At 54.4% G+C, this 15,715-nt stretch overlaps 4 protein-coding genes across 4 annotated transcripts; 2 read left to right on the top strand and 2 right to left on the bottom strand.

The window, feature by feature from the left end:
* Positions 1 to 267: 267 nt before the first annotated feature.
* On the bottom strand, positions 268 to 4,036 carry J4E84_005022 (uncharacterized protein; the record flags this gene model as incomplete). The annotated part of the gene is made up of 3 exons (XM_049387622.1): positions 268 to 950; positions 1,000 to 3,849; positions 3,946 to 4,036. The coding sequence occupies 3 exons, from the start codon at positions 4,034 to 4,036 to the stop codon at positions 268 to 270; spliced, it is 3,624 nt and encodes a 1,207-aa protein (XP_049244600.1).
* An 853-nt stretch (positions 4,037 to 4,889) lies between these two features.
* RPL5 (60S ribosomal protein L5) lies at positions 4,890 to 6,037 on the bottom strand (the record flags this gene model as incomplete). The annotated part of the gene is made up of 4 exons (XM_049387623.1): positions 4,890 to 5,556; positions 5,608 to 5,761; positions 5,812 to 5,884; positions 6,029 to 6,037. The coding sequence occupies 4 exons, from the start codon at positions 6,035 to 6,037 to the stop codon at positions 4,890 to 4,892; spliced, it is 903 nt and encodes a 300-aa protein (XP_049244601.1).
* A 482-nt stretch (positions 6,038 to 6,519) lies between these two features.
* Positions 6,520 to 8,015, top strand: ARP2_1 (Arp2/3 complex subunit, actin nucleation center; the record flags this gene model as incomplete). Its single annotated transcript, XM_049387624.1, has 4 exons — positions 6,520 to 6,744; positions 6,804 to 6,950; positions 7,010 to 7,801; positions 7,851 to 8,015. 4 exons carry the CDS (start codon positions 6,520 to 6,522, stop codon positions 8,013 to 8,015), a joined length of 1,329 nt encoding a protein of 442 aa, XP_049244602.1.
* Positions 8,016 to 10,079: 2,064 nt separating this feature from the next.
* Positions 10,080 to 10,619, top strand: J4E84_005025 (uncharacterized protein; the record flags this gene model as incomplete). The annotated part of the gene is made up of 1 exon (XM_049387625.1): positions 10,080 to 10,619. The coding sequence occupies one exon, from the start codon at positions 10,080 to 10,082 to the stop codon at positions 10,617 to 10,619; it is 540 nt and encodes a 179-aa protein (XP_049244603.1).
* Between the last annotated feature and the right edge of the window lie 5,096 nt (positions 10,620 to 15,715).

Below are 15,715 nucleotides of genomic sequence, written 5' to 3' on the forward strand. Positions count from 1 at the left end.
GTAGAGGTCTGAACCAATATCAAAATGACAGTAAGATATAATGAGAATTCGAATGCGAATGAAAACGCCATACAAGGCGATAGTGCTAGCCATCACGGCTCTATGTTACAAATATACAAAGAATGAACACTTGAGCTGCTGGCGAGCGCGCTGCAGCGCCACAACCACCATTGTCAGCTGAAGCTAGCGGATTCAGACATTACACTGGTTCCACACCCAATGCTCCCTAACCTTCCTGCCCACTTCCTCAACGCCGACCCCATAAACTCAATCCTCAATAGCAAAATCATCCCCACCATCCGCCTCCGCACTCTCCCTACCCTTCTCCCCGGGCGCAAAAATATCCGGATTACGATTCTTCAGCGCCGCAATCTGACTCTCCTTGAACAATTTAAACTGCTCCGGGTCCTCCTTCTCCAGATTCCTCAGCTCCTCAGCATTCTCCACGACGCTGTTGAAGGCCTGTTCCCAGCCTTTGCCCTCAATCATATGCCTCATCTCGTCGCCGCTGTAGTTCTGGAAGTATGCGCGCAGGGTACGAAGGTGTTCGGGAAGACCTTGGTCATCTGCAGTACCGGAGATGAAGGAGACGTGGTTCTCGGAAACGTCGGGAGTGGTGGGGCGGGATGGGTTGAAAAGACCGGTGCGGACGCGGTGGCCGAAGCGGTGGAGGCGTCCTTCTTCGAGCGACATGTGGCGGGATGCGAGGGAGACGTCGGAGTTGTGGCGCGAGCGTAGGGTGGAGGGTTCGTCTTCGTCGGATTGATCGGCTGTGAAGTCTGTTGAGACGCTGTTCTCAAGTGTTGGTACAAAGGAGGTAGGCGGTGAGCTGCTGAGTTTGGAACTCGTAGTGGAAGCAGCGTCGGATGGTTGGAGACGCGTCTCTGGGTATTCGTCTTCGAAGCGTTGGATCATGCCTTGGAGTGTGGTATCCAGGAAAAGTAAACGGCCTATCAGGATGTTAGCATATCAACACAATGGAAAGGTGGTGAAGCTTACGGTAGTTCAGGTCATTGTCACTCTTCGCCTCTCTGATAAGTGCAGGCTGAATTCTTGACCGTGTGTTTCGCGCAGTCTCGAGAAGATCCTTGGACATGGCTCTGGCCTTGCTCGGCTGTTCAAGCACTGGTACCCTGTTCCTGCTTCTAGGGGTAGAGGTACCACTTGCTGGGACAGACACCCTTCGGAGATCGTTTTCTTTGTGTGAAAGACAGTAGCTAAGCGCCTTCGCAATTCCTGTGCCTCCCACAATGTAGTCGTTATCTGCAGCATTTGACACGTCGTCAGTATCCTTGTAATTGTCTTCCGTACCGACAAAATGCAGCAGGATGTCTGGAACCTCAACTTGCTTAGGTGCTGCTCGAAGCTCTGGCACCTCATTGATGGATTCAATGTTGCGCAAGCAGTATGCGACGACTTGTTTGGCGAGAGCTTTGATGACTTCGCCTTGTTCTGGAGCTGGGATATCGACATCGACACAAATGAGCGATTTGGACAGCTTGGCCGCTAGCGTGAGTGATGCATACAGCGCAGCTGCTTCTTCTTGCGTCTCCTCGTCGGTCGAACTAGCGACGCGTGTTATCTCAGGGTTCTCGAGAATGTTGATGTGTGCGATGTGTGGACAGTCTGGCAGAATCTCCGCGATAGCGATCGCATCCTCCGGCTTCATATCGACATTCATGAGATGTATGCGTTTCAGCTCTTTGAACTGAGGCATGTACTTTCTAAGAAGAGACAGGGATGTTTGGCCCATGAAGAGGCCTCTGTTGTGCGAGAGATCCAGAAATCTGAAGGAAGGTAGATTGATGAGAGTCGGAATAAGTGTCTTGAGAGCGTCCGGAGTGAGATTAGTATCCTGTAGGCACAGCGCCCAGAGTGGGCTGTTCGGGCAGGCCTTGATACTTTCGCAAATCTTGTCCATCAATGATCTCAGGTCGTTCCCTCCAATGTCAATACCCTGACAAACACCAGAGCGCAAGTAGTGTAGGACGTGTTCCAGGCCTTCGGCGTCGATGTCGTTCGTCGCCAGACTAAGACGTGTAATACCGCTGATGACGCAACCGTCAATGATTTTCCGGATGCTTGACGAAGTGAGATTACATTCAGCCATGGCTAGCTCTTGAAGTTCTGAGCCGCCCAGTCGTTCCGAAATGGCCTTGGAGAATATTTCGGCTACATCTGCCGATTTAGCGTCCTTGGTGGGTGACGGCGCCTGTGTGCTGTTCGTAGGCGGAGAAGCTACCTGTGGGCGAGACTTGGGAAACGGTATCATCGACACGTCGACCGCCATGATGGACTTGCACATGTATAGGAACAGAGCGATGTGTTTCCAGCCTTCAGCTGTGATCTTTGGGTTGTTCTTGAGAACCAGCTTCTTGACTGCGCATGAGCCTTGCTGGCACAGCCCGTCCTGTGTTCCGTCGTTGGATAGATCACGTCGCTTCGGCGGCTCAGGAACCTTGGCAGCCAGGAGACCGGCGAGTATGACCCGTATTTTCTCGTCATTCAGATCTGCGTCTTCCAAGAATAGTTTCTTCACGGGTACGATGGCGAGCCAGTCCGATAGCGTCAAAACGTCGGCCAGCTGCAACCTCGACCCTGTCAGGTCCAGACAGGTGACAACTCCTGGCTGAACAACGGAGCACGCGCGTGGTGCCGCAAGCTGGTCGCTGATGCGTTTGAGAATGGGGGACTCGCGGAGCTGGCAACATCTTCGGTAAATACGCAGCGGGTCGATCGTCGGGCGGTCTTGAGCGCGAGGGGTCGGCGCTCCAGTCGCAGCAGGTACGCCTTCAGTGCTGGCGCTGTCGTCGTCTCTAGTAAGCTCCATGGGGATTGTGCCATTCTCCTCAGCCTTCTTGCGTTTCTTCTCTTTCCGCTCTTTGCGCTCAGCCTCAGATCGCTTCTTCTTCTCCTTCTTCCGGCTCGGCTCCTGCTTGTCCTCGTGCACGACTGTTCCCTCTGGGTTCGACTCGGAATCGTTGCCGACGACTTCTTGGGCGATGGAGACGACACCGTCTTTGTCCTTTTCCTCCGCCACGGCATCCGGGTTTTTGAGTGCCTCGCCCTCGCCGCGCTCTTTCAGCTTCTTTTCCTTGCGCTTGGTCTTGTCGTCTGTCTCGATGTCATCCTTGTACTTGGGTCCACCAGCAATCTCAACGTCCACACAGAATGCCACCTTGCGCAACTTGTTCTGGTCCAGCTCCGGGACTAGACATCGCTCCCGGTTGGGGTCGACGTTCATGATCTTGCGCGGGCACATACCGCCGTTCGGGTAGACCTTGCCGGCGGTGCCGACCTGGGTTCCAGATGACAGGCGTCGCAGCACGTTCCCCACGAACGAGCTCTTAGGCTGCTGCGGTATGTAGGGCTCGGGCGCGCCATTAGTGCCTCCCGAGGCTGCCTGTATGCCATTCAGGGCGCCGTTGGCCGAGGGTGACGCGTTAGCTGTGCCATTAGCAGCAGCGGGGGAGCCCTGGGCTTGGGTGTGTGTTGTTGCGGCGGGCGAGTTTTGCGACGAGAACTTGGAGCTGATGCTGTTCATCCACGAGTTACGTCGCGAGCTGTTCTTCGCGTCGGGGGGCGTCGTGCCGCTGCCATTCTTGTCGGTACTGCCGCGGCCAAGCAGCGCTGGACGCTTCGGTATCTTTTGTGGAGGAGTTGGGCCAGCGGCCGCAGCTGGGGGCGGTCGCGGCGGCGATGCGGGTCTCGTAGGCGCCGGTGTCGGCTCATTATTTTGTTGCTCATCGTGGCGGGGTCTGGCGGGTAGGCCACCATGCGACGATGTCTTGGGCGGCGCATCTCTGGTCAGGCCGGGCGACGAGGGCGCCTGCTGGCGATGGTGATGGTCTGCTCAGGCGCAACATGTTAGTAGCCTCTCAAGCTCAGGGTTGCGCCGCAAAGCCGAGACGTCTCCACCCAGCAGGGTAAGCGGGCCTCACGTACCTCTAGTCGAGTGATGCAGCCATGATACATCAACACCGTGAATGTCTTCCATGGCGGACGCGGTATCGCCGGGTGTTTGTACGGCTGTCATTGCGTATATAGGCCTCTCGCCATGCGTCAGGGTTGCAGACGGCCTCGGTGAGGCGGACGGAAGTCAGCGGGGTTTCTGCTTCCACGAGAATCCGCCGATTGGAAATGCTGCAAACTCTCTCAGATAACGTGTTCCGTGCGACTTCAACGACTCGCTGCGCTCGAGGCTGACGGCTGCGTGATTTCTGGGAGCTGCTCTGTGCGATCTTCGGCCGATGCGATGTTATGGCGAACGTGCACTGCAAGCTGTGGGAGCCGGCCGATGACGAAAGGTGTCGGCTGATTGCGCTTCGGGTCTCCTTCTCCTCTCCACACCAAGCTCTATCGCGCACTCAATCTTGCCGAACATCATGATCGACTGCGAGGATGGACTATATACCCGTCTGCCCTCTTCCTTGAAACGAACCTAATCGCAACATATCCACATGCCTCACTCTGCTGCTGGCTGATGCCTCCGCGGAGTAAAGCGTTGACTACCGACTGTCCCCTCAGTGCCGCTGAAACACCTGACCGTCATGGCCACACAAAAACAGCAACCCGTGCTTGTCTTTCCACTTGGTCAAACCTGCGACAGCACGCCATGTGGTGTCGGCCACTACCGACCACACGCGCGTGTCACATGTTGCTATTTCAGAACACTTCACACACGCTGAACAGGAGGGGCACATTGTTTGGGGGGTATCTTGTTGTGGTAGCCAATCGCGGCTTGCCGTCTCGTCATCTCATTGAGGTCGTGAGGCTAAGTACAGTAGATGTATCCTGCAAAGGCAGGCATCCTTTCCATGTCATCCCCAGACGCCAAAGCCGTGCTTTTGTCATGATAGAACAAAGTAGGAACAAGAGAAAGGAACAGCTTAAGCAGTGATCTCGGCGATCTTGGCCTTGACGCGCTCCTCCTTCTCGGCCTTGGTGAGCTTCTTGCTCCTGTACTTCTGAGACTCGGCCTTCCACTCGTCCTTGGACTTCTTGGGGGCCTCGCCCTCCTCCTTCTTCCAGGGGTCCTCACGGATCTGCTTGTGTGCGTCCTGGTACAGCTCCTCAAGACCGTCAGCCTCGATGTCGTCATCGATGTAGCCGCTGAACTGAGACTTGTAGCGCTCCTCGTCGTCGTCGGCGAGAGTCTCCATGTACTCAGCGACGTGACCACCGAAGATGTACTTGCGGAGGGTCTCGGCGTCGAGCTCCTTGCCTTCCATGTCGTATCCAGGGAAGCGGTTCTCGGAGTGGGGGACGAAGACACCACCGTCGGAGCAGCCCTTCATGGCACCGAAGACACGGGCACCGGTGGAGGTGCGGGTGAGACCGACATCCAAGAAGACCTTGAATGGGCGGCGCTCCTCGCCGTCAACCTCGGCGGCCTCGGTGAGGGTGAACTCACCGTCAGCCTTCTCTACACCAACGAAGTCCTCGTCAAGCTCGAGCTTCTTGAGGACACGGCGGGCGAGGAGAAGACCGGTGGCGTAGGCAGCGGACCAGTTGGTAAGACCGTGGGTGATGCCGTAAGCCTTGAGCTCGTGGGCACTGGATTGTTGTTAGTCGAGTGTCTGCAGAAGCGGAATCACTAGGACGTACTAAGCAGCCATGAAGACCTTGTCACCGCCAATCTCGGAGTGGACGACTTGGCAGATGATGTCCTTGTTGGTGAAACGGACGACGAGGCGGTACTTGGGCGCATTGTACTTGTTCTTGGCCTGGGTGATCAACCGCTTACGGGCGTAGTAGTCGGCTGCAGATTGTTAGAGAAGTCGCGATTTGAACAGTTCACTGGATACGTACTCTTTCCCTGCCTGCGGCGCTTGTACTTGACTTGGTACCGCGAGAAGTAGGCATCGTTCTTCTGGAGCTTGGACTTTTGACAGAGTCAGCGATTGGCGCTTCAAACCCGCATTCGAAGCATCTCGCAAAGACTCCACTCGACTTTCGTCGAAGCGGGGTTGCCGTATGGCAATGGGATGGAGGGGTGCATTGCGGGCGCAATTCAGGGCGTACTTACGAAAGGCATCTTGACCTGCTGTTAGTTGAACTGGCTGGAGAGAAAGTTCGGTGTTGCAGAACGACGATATTGAAGTGGGCAGGAGGCGCTCGGACCATGCCTTAAGCGATGCGCAAGTCGCGACTTCCCCAAGTTCCCAGGTGGGTGACCATGCGACTAGCATGAGGTGGGTGACCACGTCTGAGCATCATCCAAGGTTGATTCTAAACAGTGATTGTAGAGACATGTAGAACTCCTAAGACATGAACGGCTTCTGGGTGCAGTCATGTCAATTATCCTGTATGGGTTATTGACGCTGAAACCTCATTCGTACGCCAGTTCTGCAGCGCCATGAGATGTGCAGCATATCATACACGCTGTACATTGCTTTTGTTCTCCGCTTGTTATCAATCTACCGTTATCTCGTAATCTTGAAGACATGAAGTGACGCATTTCAAGTTGTTGTGAGCCTCGCATTGCCCGTTTGAGTGCTCACGGACCCCTGGCCAACCATGCGCCCCGCCAACGTCGTCAACCTCAAGGCAGGCAGCCCCGAGCTACGGCCAGCTTCCAACATCCACTCCTTCAGCCCCAACAACCCTTTCGAGCTTTGCACAGGATGGCTGAAGCTCCCATTGGTATGCGCAGCGGCCTCAGCTACATGTGAAGCTCTACTTACCCTCCAATTAGTCCTCGATGGCGGTACTGGTTTCCTCAAGGCGGGTTACGCCGGACAGGTATGTTCTATACAACGCCGCAGACAGGTCATGGCAAAAGCTAACAGGTCCCTCTTTAGAACTTTCCCGACCACCAGTTCCCCTCAATAGTCGGCCGACCCATCCTGCGAACCGAAGAGCGAGATGGCGGTGACATCCAGCTCAAAGACATAATGTGCGGTGACGAAGCAGCGGCAGCGCGCTCAATGCTTCAGATCACGTACCCTGTATGTTCATCGTCGAGATCTCTCAAGCTACCTTGGAGCTAACGCTGTCTTGTCCGTAGATGGAGAATGGTATCGTCAAGCGCTGGGATGACATGCAACACGTCTGGGACTACACCTTCCACGACAAGATGAAGCTCGACACCACAGGCCGCAAGATCCTCCTCACCGAACCGCCGATGAACCCGCTCAAGAACCGCGAGACCATGTGCGAAGTCATGTTCGAGCGCTACGGATTTGGAGGTGTATACGTGGCGATCCAGGCTGTTTTAGCTCTATACGCGCAGGGATTGTCATCTGGTGTGGTTGTCGACTCGGGAGATGGTGTCACGCATATTGTTCCCGTATACGAAAGCACTGTCCTCAACCATCTCACACGCCGTCTCGATGTCGCCGGACGCGACGTGACCCGCAACCTCATCGCTCTCCTCCTTCGGAGAGGATACGCTCTCAACCGAACCGCCGACTTCGAGACCGTCCGTCAAATCAAGGAGAAGCTCTGCTACGTCTCATACGACCTTGAGTTGGACCAGCGCCTTAGCGAAGACACAACCGTGCTTGTGGAATCATACACTCTACCTGATGGTCGTGTCATCCGGGTTGGCAGCGAGCGCTTCGAGGCTCCCGAATGTCTGTTCCAGCCGCATCTTGTCGACGTTGAGCAGCCCGGTATCGCCGAGTTCCTATTCAACACCATCCAAGCGGCCGACGTCGATGTCAGGAGCAGTTTATACCAGGCCATCGTGCTCAGTGGCGGTAGCAGCATGTACCCGGGTCTGCCAAGTCGGCTGGAGAAGGAGCTCAAGCAGCTGTGGCTCACCAAGGTCTTGGGCGGAAACCCGGAGCGACTCAACGTGGGTACACACCTACCATGCCGGCTAAACTCTGCTAACACAGACACAGAAATTCAAGGTCCGCATCGAAGACCCGCCACGGCGAAGGCACATGGTGTTCCTCGGTGGAGCTGTGCTCGCGCACATCATGGCCGACAAAGAGAACATGTGGATATCAAAGGCAGAGTGGGAGGAACAGGGCGCGAAGGCACTGGAGAAGCTGGGCGCGAGATGATACTAAGGAAAGCGTGCAGCGACATACATCAACCAACAAATCCAAATATTTCACGACACGACCTGCGTACCGCGAATAGTATGAGTGACCCGAGACATGTCGCTGGTGATTTAGTACTTGTCACACCTTCTCAAAGCGGTCTTGTTTGCCGCGATTTACCTCGGTGTTCCATAAGCAGCCTCAATCTCCATTGCTTTTGCCTACTCCCATGCTAATGCGTGCGCCGACTCAATGTGGCCACCTCATATAAGGAAAATCATGAACAGGTCTGGAGCCTACATCGAAGTTAGGGCACCTACTTTGCAGGTTTCTATGTTTATGTAGGCTGCAGACCTGTTCAGTTTTTTCCTAGGTTGACGTGTGGCCGAGCTCCTCCGGCGGCTGCGTTGCTTCATCTACCTGAGCCGCACGCGGGAGATCTACCAAGCTGTACAACAGTACAACCTCTCCATCGCAAGTTGACGCATTGACGGGATGCCCAAACAACGCTCTGATTGCCGCGCTAAGCTCTGTCCTCTGGTGCCCAAGCCAAACTACGTGACGGCATCGCAACGCGGCGAGCAAAGCCGAACCCTCTCTAGAAGAACATCACATACATTAAAGTTCGTGCGCTGGCGTCATCGGTCAGCGCTCAGTAGACGATGGAAGAATTGTGTGTAGGAGCGGCTTCGGCGGCAGTCCCTTCAGGCGGTATTTCCGCATGTTGGGTAATATGGGATTGTGCAGCGTTGTCTGTACCGTGCGAGCGGCTCTCCCTCCAAATAATATCGCACATATATTCTTCGGCGATGTTAGGGTGAACTTCGGGATAGACAGAGAAAAAGGCGCATGATGGATCACGATCGGTTCACGTCGTTACATCTAGCCAATATGTGCATGCCCTTTTGCGAAGAATGTCGCAGTTGTGCTGCACAGGTGGAATGCACTTGGCGTTGCGGCCGCAATGTGGTGGTGTCATGTCTTGAAGGCGCTACCGTTTGGTCTCATCAGACCGTACTTTGGAGAGCACGCGCGCGGACGTGAAAGAAAAAAGACGTTGCTGCAACCTGGCGCAGGGCTCTGCTGCACATGCAGCGGTACCCTATCACACCCACCACGGCGCTGCAGGGCAATGGAGGGCACTTTGCAATGCTGTCTTCGCACCACGCGTTTAGCGCCGGGCATTCTAAGGCGGGCACGTGTTCGGTCTTAATCATGAGCCGGGCATGCTGCACTGCGTCATAACGGACAAGCTGCACAAGCTGCTTAGGCGTGTTGGACGATTCGCATGGCTAGCGAGGCAGGAATTCAGCGCCCCGCCCAAACCGCGAAACCAAGGCCTGCGCGGTGAAATGACGAGATTATAGCGCCTGCTATCATGGCGCGCCTCGCTGTAGCGGCCTTGTCCTCCGTCGGTACTAGCTATGTAAAGGCCGCTGTGTACCAGTTATCCTATTCACTGTTAGATTAGCTTTCAACCCTGCCTTCGACGCACTCCATCTTACTTTGATTGTGGACCCAGGTTTCGGGAAAACACACGCGCCATCTGTACTCCGCCATAACCGGCCCGCAGCCACCTGTTGCAACTGATAGACACCGGCTTGGTGTGCTGCCAGTAGCAGGCGCCTGTGCTTCCACCACATTGAAACGGGGTCCACTTGAGCCGTGCATCAGGCTCGTTACCCTCTCAGGAACGATTACCGCACGACGGTGCGCCTTCAAGCGGAAGATCAACACTGTACCTTTCCAATAAGATCGGCTACCATCCCCGAGCCCTGCCACCAAGTCCCAAGCCTCTGCTGGACCCTCCCGCTGCTAGATATATTAGACACCGCCGCTGCTCTGTGCTTTGCTGCCTGCAAGCACGGTACTCCATCTTTCGATTATCCCTCTCCTCGCTGTCATTCAGGAGAAGTTGATATAACAACTCACCGGAGCCGCACCCTTCCTTCCTCCAGGTGAACGCGAGATATACTCGCCACTCGTCATATGCGATCTCCGCCAACGTCGCCTTCCCTTTCGCGAGTCATCTTCAGATCCGATACCTCTCACCAGAACATGTCTTCTCGAACTGCCGACCGCAGCATGCCTGCAATCAGCTCGCCTCTCTCGCCCAGATCACAGCCTCTCGATATTCCTTCCCAGGCTCGACGTCGCCCAGCCATGAACCCACGGCAATCCAGCAACACCGGCCCCGCCGCACACCTGAGGCTCCCTTCTCTGCCCCGCTTCCACCCAGCAAACTACGCTTCATCCCAAGGCTCAAGCCATGCAAACACACCTACGGCCGGTCCTGACAGCCCCAACTCGCCCGCTTCGCCTCGATCATCCAACAGGCAGTACGAGGTCCAGAGACAGATGTACCTCTACCAGCAACAACTCCTCGCCAACACGAGCCGTCAACACAGGGGCTTTGGACCGAAGCCAACCAGCCCGCGTCTGGAGCCACTCGCCAGCCCTGGGGTAGTCACTCCCTTGGAACTCGAAGAAGACGCCGGCGGTTACCTTACCGCTGGCGTGAGCCGTGCCGAAGCCGACCAGCACGTTGAGAAGTACATCCGCGAGGAGGCTCGTCGAAGGGGAGAGTACTCTCCTGGCCGAGCAACCTCCGTTGGTGGCCATTGACTATCCCGCCACCAGCAAAAGCAAACACACCACCACTCAAGCACTGGCACTCGGGCACGGCACCGAAACAACTAGCCGCTCTACGCATTTCTATTTGTCGAGCAATTTCGGAGTTATATCACCTACGGCACGGAGCATCAACGGCGTTCATCATCCTCATCACCATCACAAACAAACATAAAAAACCAGCACACGAATCGTACACAAACAATAGACGGAGAACGGATGGAACGGCTCGTTCTAGCAAACACGGACTCGCAACATTCTTCTTCTTCAACCACACACTCCAAGTGCTGGAGCGTGGCAACCCGATCGCTTTTTCTCAAATACCCAACTATGCGTTTCTCATCCTCGGAGTACACAAACGTACCGCATGCATGCATCTCGCCTGTCCATAGCTTCGCTGTAAGCGCTCCACCAGTTGGTGTCGAGCTGGGCAGATGACGGGTCTTCTTTTGTTTCTTCATGTAGCTAGCAATGACAATTCAACTCTATCCCATTCATCATATCATTTTTCGCCTCCGTGATGCATGCCAACAATGCCTCGATCTAAAACCTCACAAATCTCACCCAACAAACACTGCCACCTCCTCCCTCCCTCTCCGCCATATCCAGATAGGTACAACCCGAACATGCCGACCTACCCGACTCATGTCCTCCCTTCCCCATTCTTTCGCCCCCATTAAAAAATCACGCCCCTCCACTTGCCCACCCCGTATCCTTTTACCCAGCATGCCAGCGCGCGCCGGCCACATTCGCCTCTCTGAAACACGCGATCAGCTGCTAGCCGCCGAAACCAGCGGACGTGTGTACAGACGTGTACTGAGTCGCTGTTACCACCGCTAACGCTGATTCCCTGCACTTTCCTAATGTAATCAACCCACGGCAATGAGAATGCAGAATATTCCCCACATCACTCCATAGTTACTAAGGTTGCAAGCCAACGCATCGTAGCGTCGACTAGACCCGTGCGAGCGGACCCTGATTCTTTCTTTGCAGTTTGGGAATTTCCTAATCAGCGCTCTGCATCCAATCCAGCTTTGCACTGGCAGTTTTAATCATGGGCTACTACTATGTGACCAAGGTCCGCTACCGCTGTGGTTGCAGTTGCACTCTCGCTTCGCATCCAGCGGCACTTACCACCACATGTCCGGGTCAATCGTGATTTCAAAAACCAAGGGAAAGGGATAGTTGAAAAGCAGGTTTAGACGGCCCGTTGACCACATGTTTCGATCATCGCCAACACATGGCCATATATCAGCTGAGATATCGCTGTTCATGTTGATCATTCGGCGGCGACGTTGGCGTTGGCCGCCATCGCCGTTCGCGTAAACCTGCATGTGTTTGCGAACAAAGGAAGATGGTCTAACTAAAGATCATCCTTCTACTCTGAATGGGTGATGGGGGATGTGAGATTCGCCAAGCGCAAGGTGCCCCGCAGTGCTGTGAAGGATCTTCATGGTGGGTTGCTGCTTGGGGTGAAGTGTGCCGGGTGGGTGATCTTGGCCCGGAAGGGGTTTGGACGTGATGCTTTCGAGGGGAACCGTGATTGATGTGTTGCATGTTGCGCATGGGCGGTTGTTTTTGCGGGAATATGCATGTATTGCGCATATTGTTTGTGTTGTTGAGGTTAGGGCTTTGCTGTACAACAAATCTGCTGGTAATAACCTTCTCTTTGTTGTCCTAAACCCACATCTACCCAACGCAAGCTGCACTAGAGATGAAAGTTGGACTGCGTTTAGTTTGCCAGCACATGCTATTTTTGCACAGCCCGCTCAAGATCGCACAGGAATGCCACAGAAAAACAGGGTCTTTCTTATCGCCGTGTTATTTCGTTTTGGGACCGGCTTCCCTGCGTCTTTTGATACGAAAGCCGTTGGTTGGTGTGGTGTGGTAGACTTGTGCCCCGTGCGCCTTCCTTCACGGATCTAAGATGCCGAGTAAATGCCATGTGTGTGGGTCAAGAGTTATGCAGGGATTCGGCATCGGTTGTGTGTGAGCTCCCGGGCATCGATGCTGTTGTCAGTAAATATGTGGTGCGCAAAGGTCGTGGCACTCTGATGACGCGTGATGATGAGAGTGATGCAGAGAGAGACCCGTGCATATGCTGGGAGAGCCAGGGAAACCTCGAGATGGAGGAAGTGGTGCGATTGCAGCCTCTTACTCGTGGACCGCCGAGATGATTGCAGATCACGTGCGTGCGCTCATGAAGATCAGGGAAATCATTTTGAAGATACTAATCGCTTGTTCGTCCATCTTGAGTCGACATTGCAGTAGTTGCATTCGAGCCAATCGCTCGTACTCCAGGGTAGATTAGAGCCGCACCTGCTACTCGTCATTTGTCGCAAGTCGCTCTATCGTCCAATGCATTGGGTTCGGTTACTATACAATGAGTTAGAGCATGATTGGTGCAGTAGTACGTGCATGTCCAGGTAATGATGAGTAACCGGTGGTATTTTTCAAACTCCACAAGACGGCACACGATAGGTATTTCGTATCGATACTGCCTCCACTTCACGAGACGCGAAAGCCATTAGCGTACGCTGCCCAAGTCGACTCGCTGAACTCTGTCAGTTATTAGCATGCCGACGTCGACGCACGTGGCCGTACGTTTGCCGCTCTTTCACCGCGTACTCTCCCATTGCGCCTCTCACGCCATAATCTTGGGAAATTTGGTTCGAACCGTAGCTAGTGTTATGAGAGACGGATGACATGACGACACACGAATCGAAGGCCCAGGAATCGGGTCGTCGTCGGACCCTCGTCTGGAAAATGTCGATTCGATTGTAGCAGAGAGTCAGGTCCACATTCTTACTCCACAGCCTGCGCGATTTGTAAGTCGAACGTAATTCAGGAACGTCCAGGAACGATGGGGATGTGTTTCAGGAACGCCAATCATTTCGCATGTGGAAGGCACTGGGGATCGAAAAGTCAAAATGACGATTAAAAGAAACTACGTCAGCGGCGGTCGCGCTGGGATCTGGGATGCGCAAACAAGGCTAGTCCTCATGCAGTTAGACTCCCTCCGCTCTCCGCTGCTCCTTTGGGTGAAGGATACCTCAAGATGCAAGAGCATGTAAACATCAACAATCTTACCATCGCGATGGTCCGGACATACACTTCGATGATGCGGCGCTCCACACAATCTCGAAGTCATCCTGACGATGCATCGGGAGTCTCCCTTGAGCCGCCTCACAGCTGAACTTTCTCCACATCATAACGACCACGGAAATGCAGTGCGCACATCAACAAGTATCTTCCACAACCCCACTTGAGAGCCGCATCATCTGCGACCCCGCAATGCCGTGTGGGCTTTTGCGGAGGGTGTGGTCAGATCCTTTCACCGACTTCTCGTCTTACCAACCCGTCGGCTCGCAGTGCGTAGTCAACTTATGCAACGATTGATCCAGAAGGTTAAGTTCGGGTTGCATCGTCATCTTCACCTGTACCCATGCGTCATTGTTGAAATCAAGAGGCGGACAAGTACAATGACGGAACACCGTTGTTTTCCTAGGTGGGTGCGGGCCACTTCACCGCTGGCTTCTCATCGATGGTACAAGGATTGGATGAAAAAGATATACGGAGCCTGCTCAAGACTCCATCCTAGATGCGGTCAAGTACTACATGCACGTAAACTTTTCTCGTCTAGGCATGGCATGGCGGGGAAACCTGCAATATGCAACTGCGCCAGGTCTCCCATCAATAGCATGAACTCACGCAGGAGACTGTTTCGTCATGGATTATGAAGAGACAAGCGTCGAGAACGTCAGCGTGGGATGTTGACCCAAGAATTGGGAGCAACCGACAAGGTACCTCATCCACCAGGTGGAGGTTGTCAAAGTAACCCGACCAGCACTAACAGCCTTGCTTACGACTACAGTAAGAAAACCCAACCACAGCCCAACACAAATCAAAGAGCAATCTTCGATCGCAGTATTCCTACAGTCACATGTACCGCTCCTCCACGATCGCGATCGCCAGCACAGATCAGCCGCGTCGGGCCTTTATTATCGGACCGTATAGGGACCCGCCATGCACGAACGGGACATGGATATCTTTGCGGCAACCACGCGTGGGATCAAGCGTCTCAAATTTCTACGCGACTCGGGATTAGTTTCCTTCGGGTGATCAGGCCGTCGGGCATGCCCGCTTTCCTTGCTGCAACGGTTGCGTGGGGTCGTCGAGGATAGCAGGATACAGGCCCATGGCGACGCGCGTTGGTTTGCGGCAAGCTCGCTTGTTGGCTGGGTAATCGTTGCTCGATGGTGAGGTGAGGTCTCCATATTGATGGATACATATGGAGACGACATATGTGGAGGAGTAAAACAATTGTGAGGCTTCAAGAGTAGACGAGCGAGCCGCGTATGGGTACTGTTGCGGTGGCGAAGAACTTCGATGAGCATCTGGTCGGGTGAGGCGGTTGTGACAAAAAAAGTGTTGGAGTGTTTTGCATTCAAGTCGATTTGGTGTGTCGGCCGTTGCGAACAGGTGGCAGCAACGTGTGTGCTTCACAGAACTCTACTCAGCGAGTGCATCAGTGGCCTCACCTGGCGACGAGCACTATGAGTTTGTCTGCTCAATATTTCCGCTCGGTATGAGTGCGCATCGTACAGCGAGCGCGGCATCGTCAACGCATCAATTCTTGTACGCTGGCAGACCGCTGTATCAATTCTTCTTCAATAGGGTAACCTCGTCATCAAGGAGCATTCCCATCGTAGCCATGCATATATAAGTTTGCCTAAAGATTCGAGTCCAACTCTCTTTCTATTTCCAAAGCAATCACCCTCTCAACCGCGTTCTCATAGCTACTCCTGACAACCCCAATCACATAAAAACCAACCATGGCCCGAAAAAGCTCTCGCAGAAGCCGTCGCACAGAAGACCACCCCGACCCCTTCGCAGGCTACGACCCAAACGACCCCCGCGACTATGTAATGAGCCACACAACACACGACGACGGAACCCACGACTACTCTTCAGGCCACATCGACACACCAAATCATGGTCGTCGCAGCAGACGGCAGCCGACCTACGACGAAGCCGGTCAAATGGGTTATGCTCACGCGGCTTATGAGAATCATATGGGCGGAAGGGCG

Source organism: Alternaria hordeiaustralica (genome assembly GCF_023758085.1).
Source record: "Alternaria hordeiaustralica strain BMP 2776 chromosome Unknown scaffold_8, whole genome shotgun sequence".
Classification (NCBI taxonomy): domain Eukaryota; kingdom Fungi; phylum Ascomycota; class Dothideomycetes; order Pleosporales; family Pleosporaceae; genus Alternaria; species Alternaria hordeiaustralica.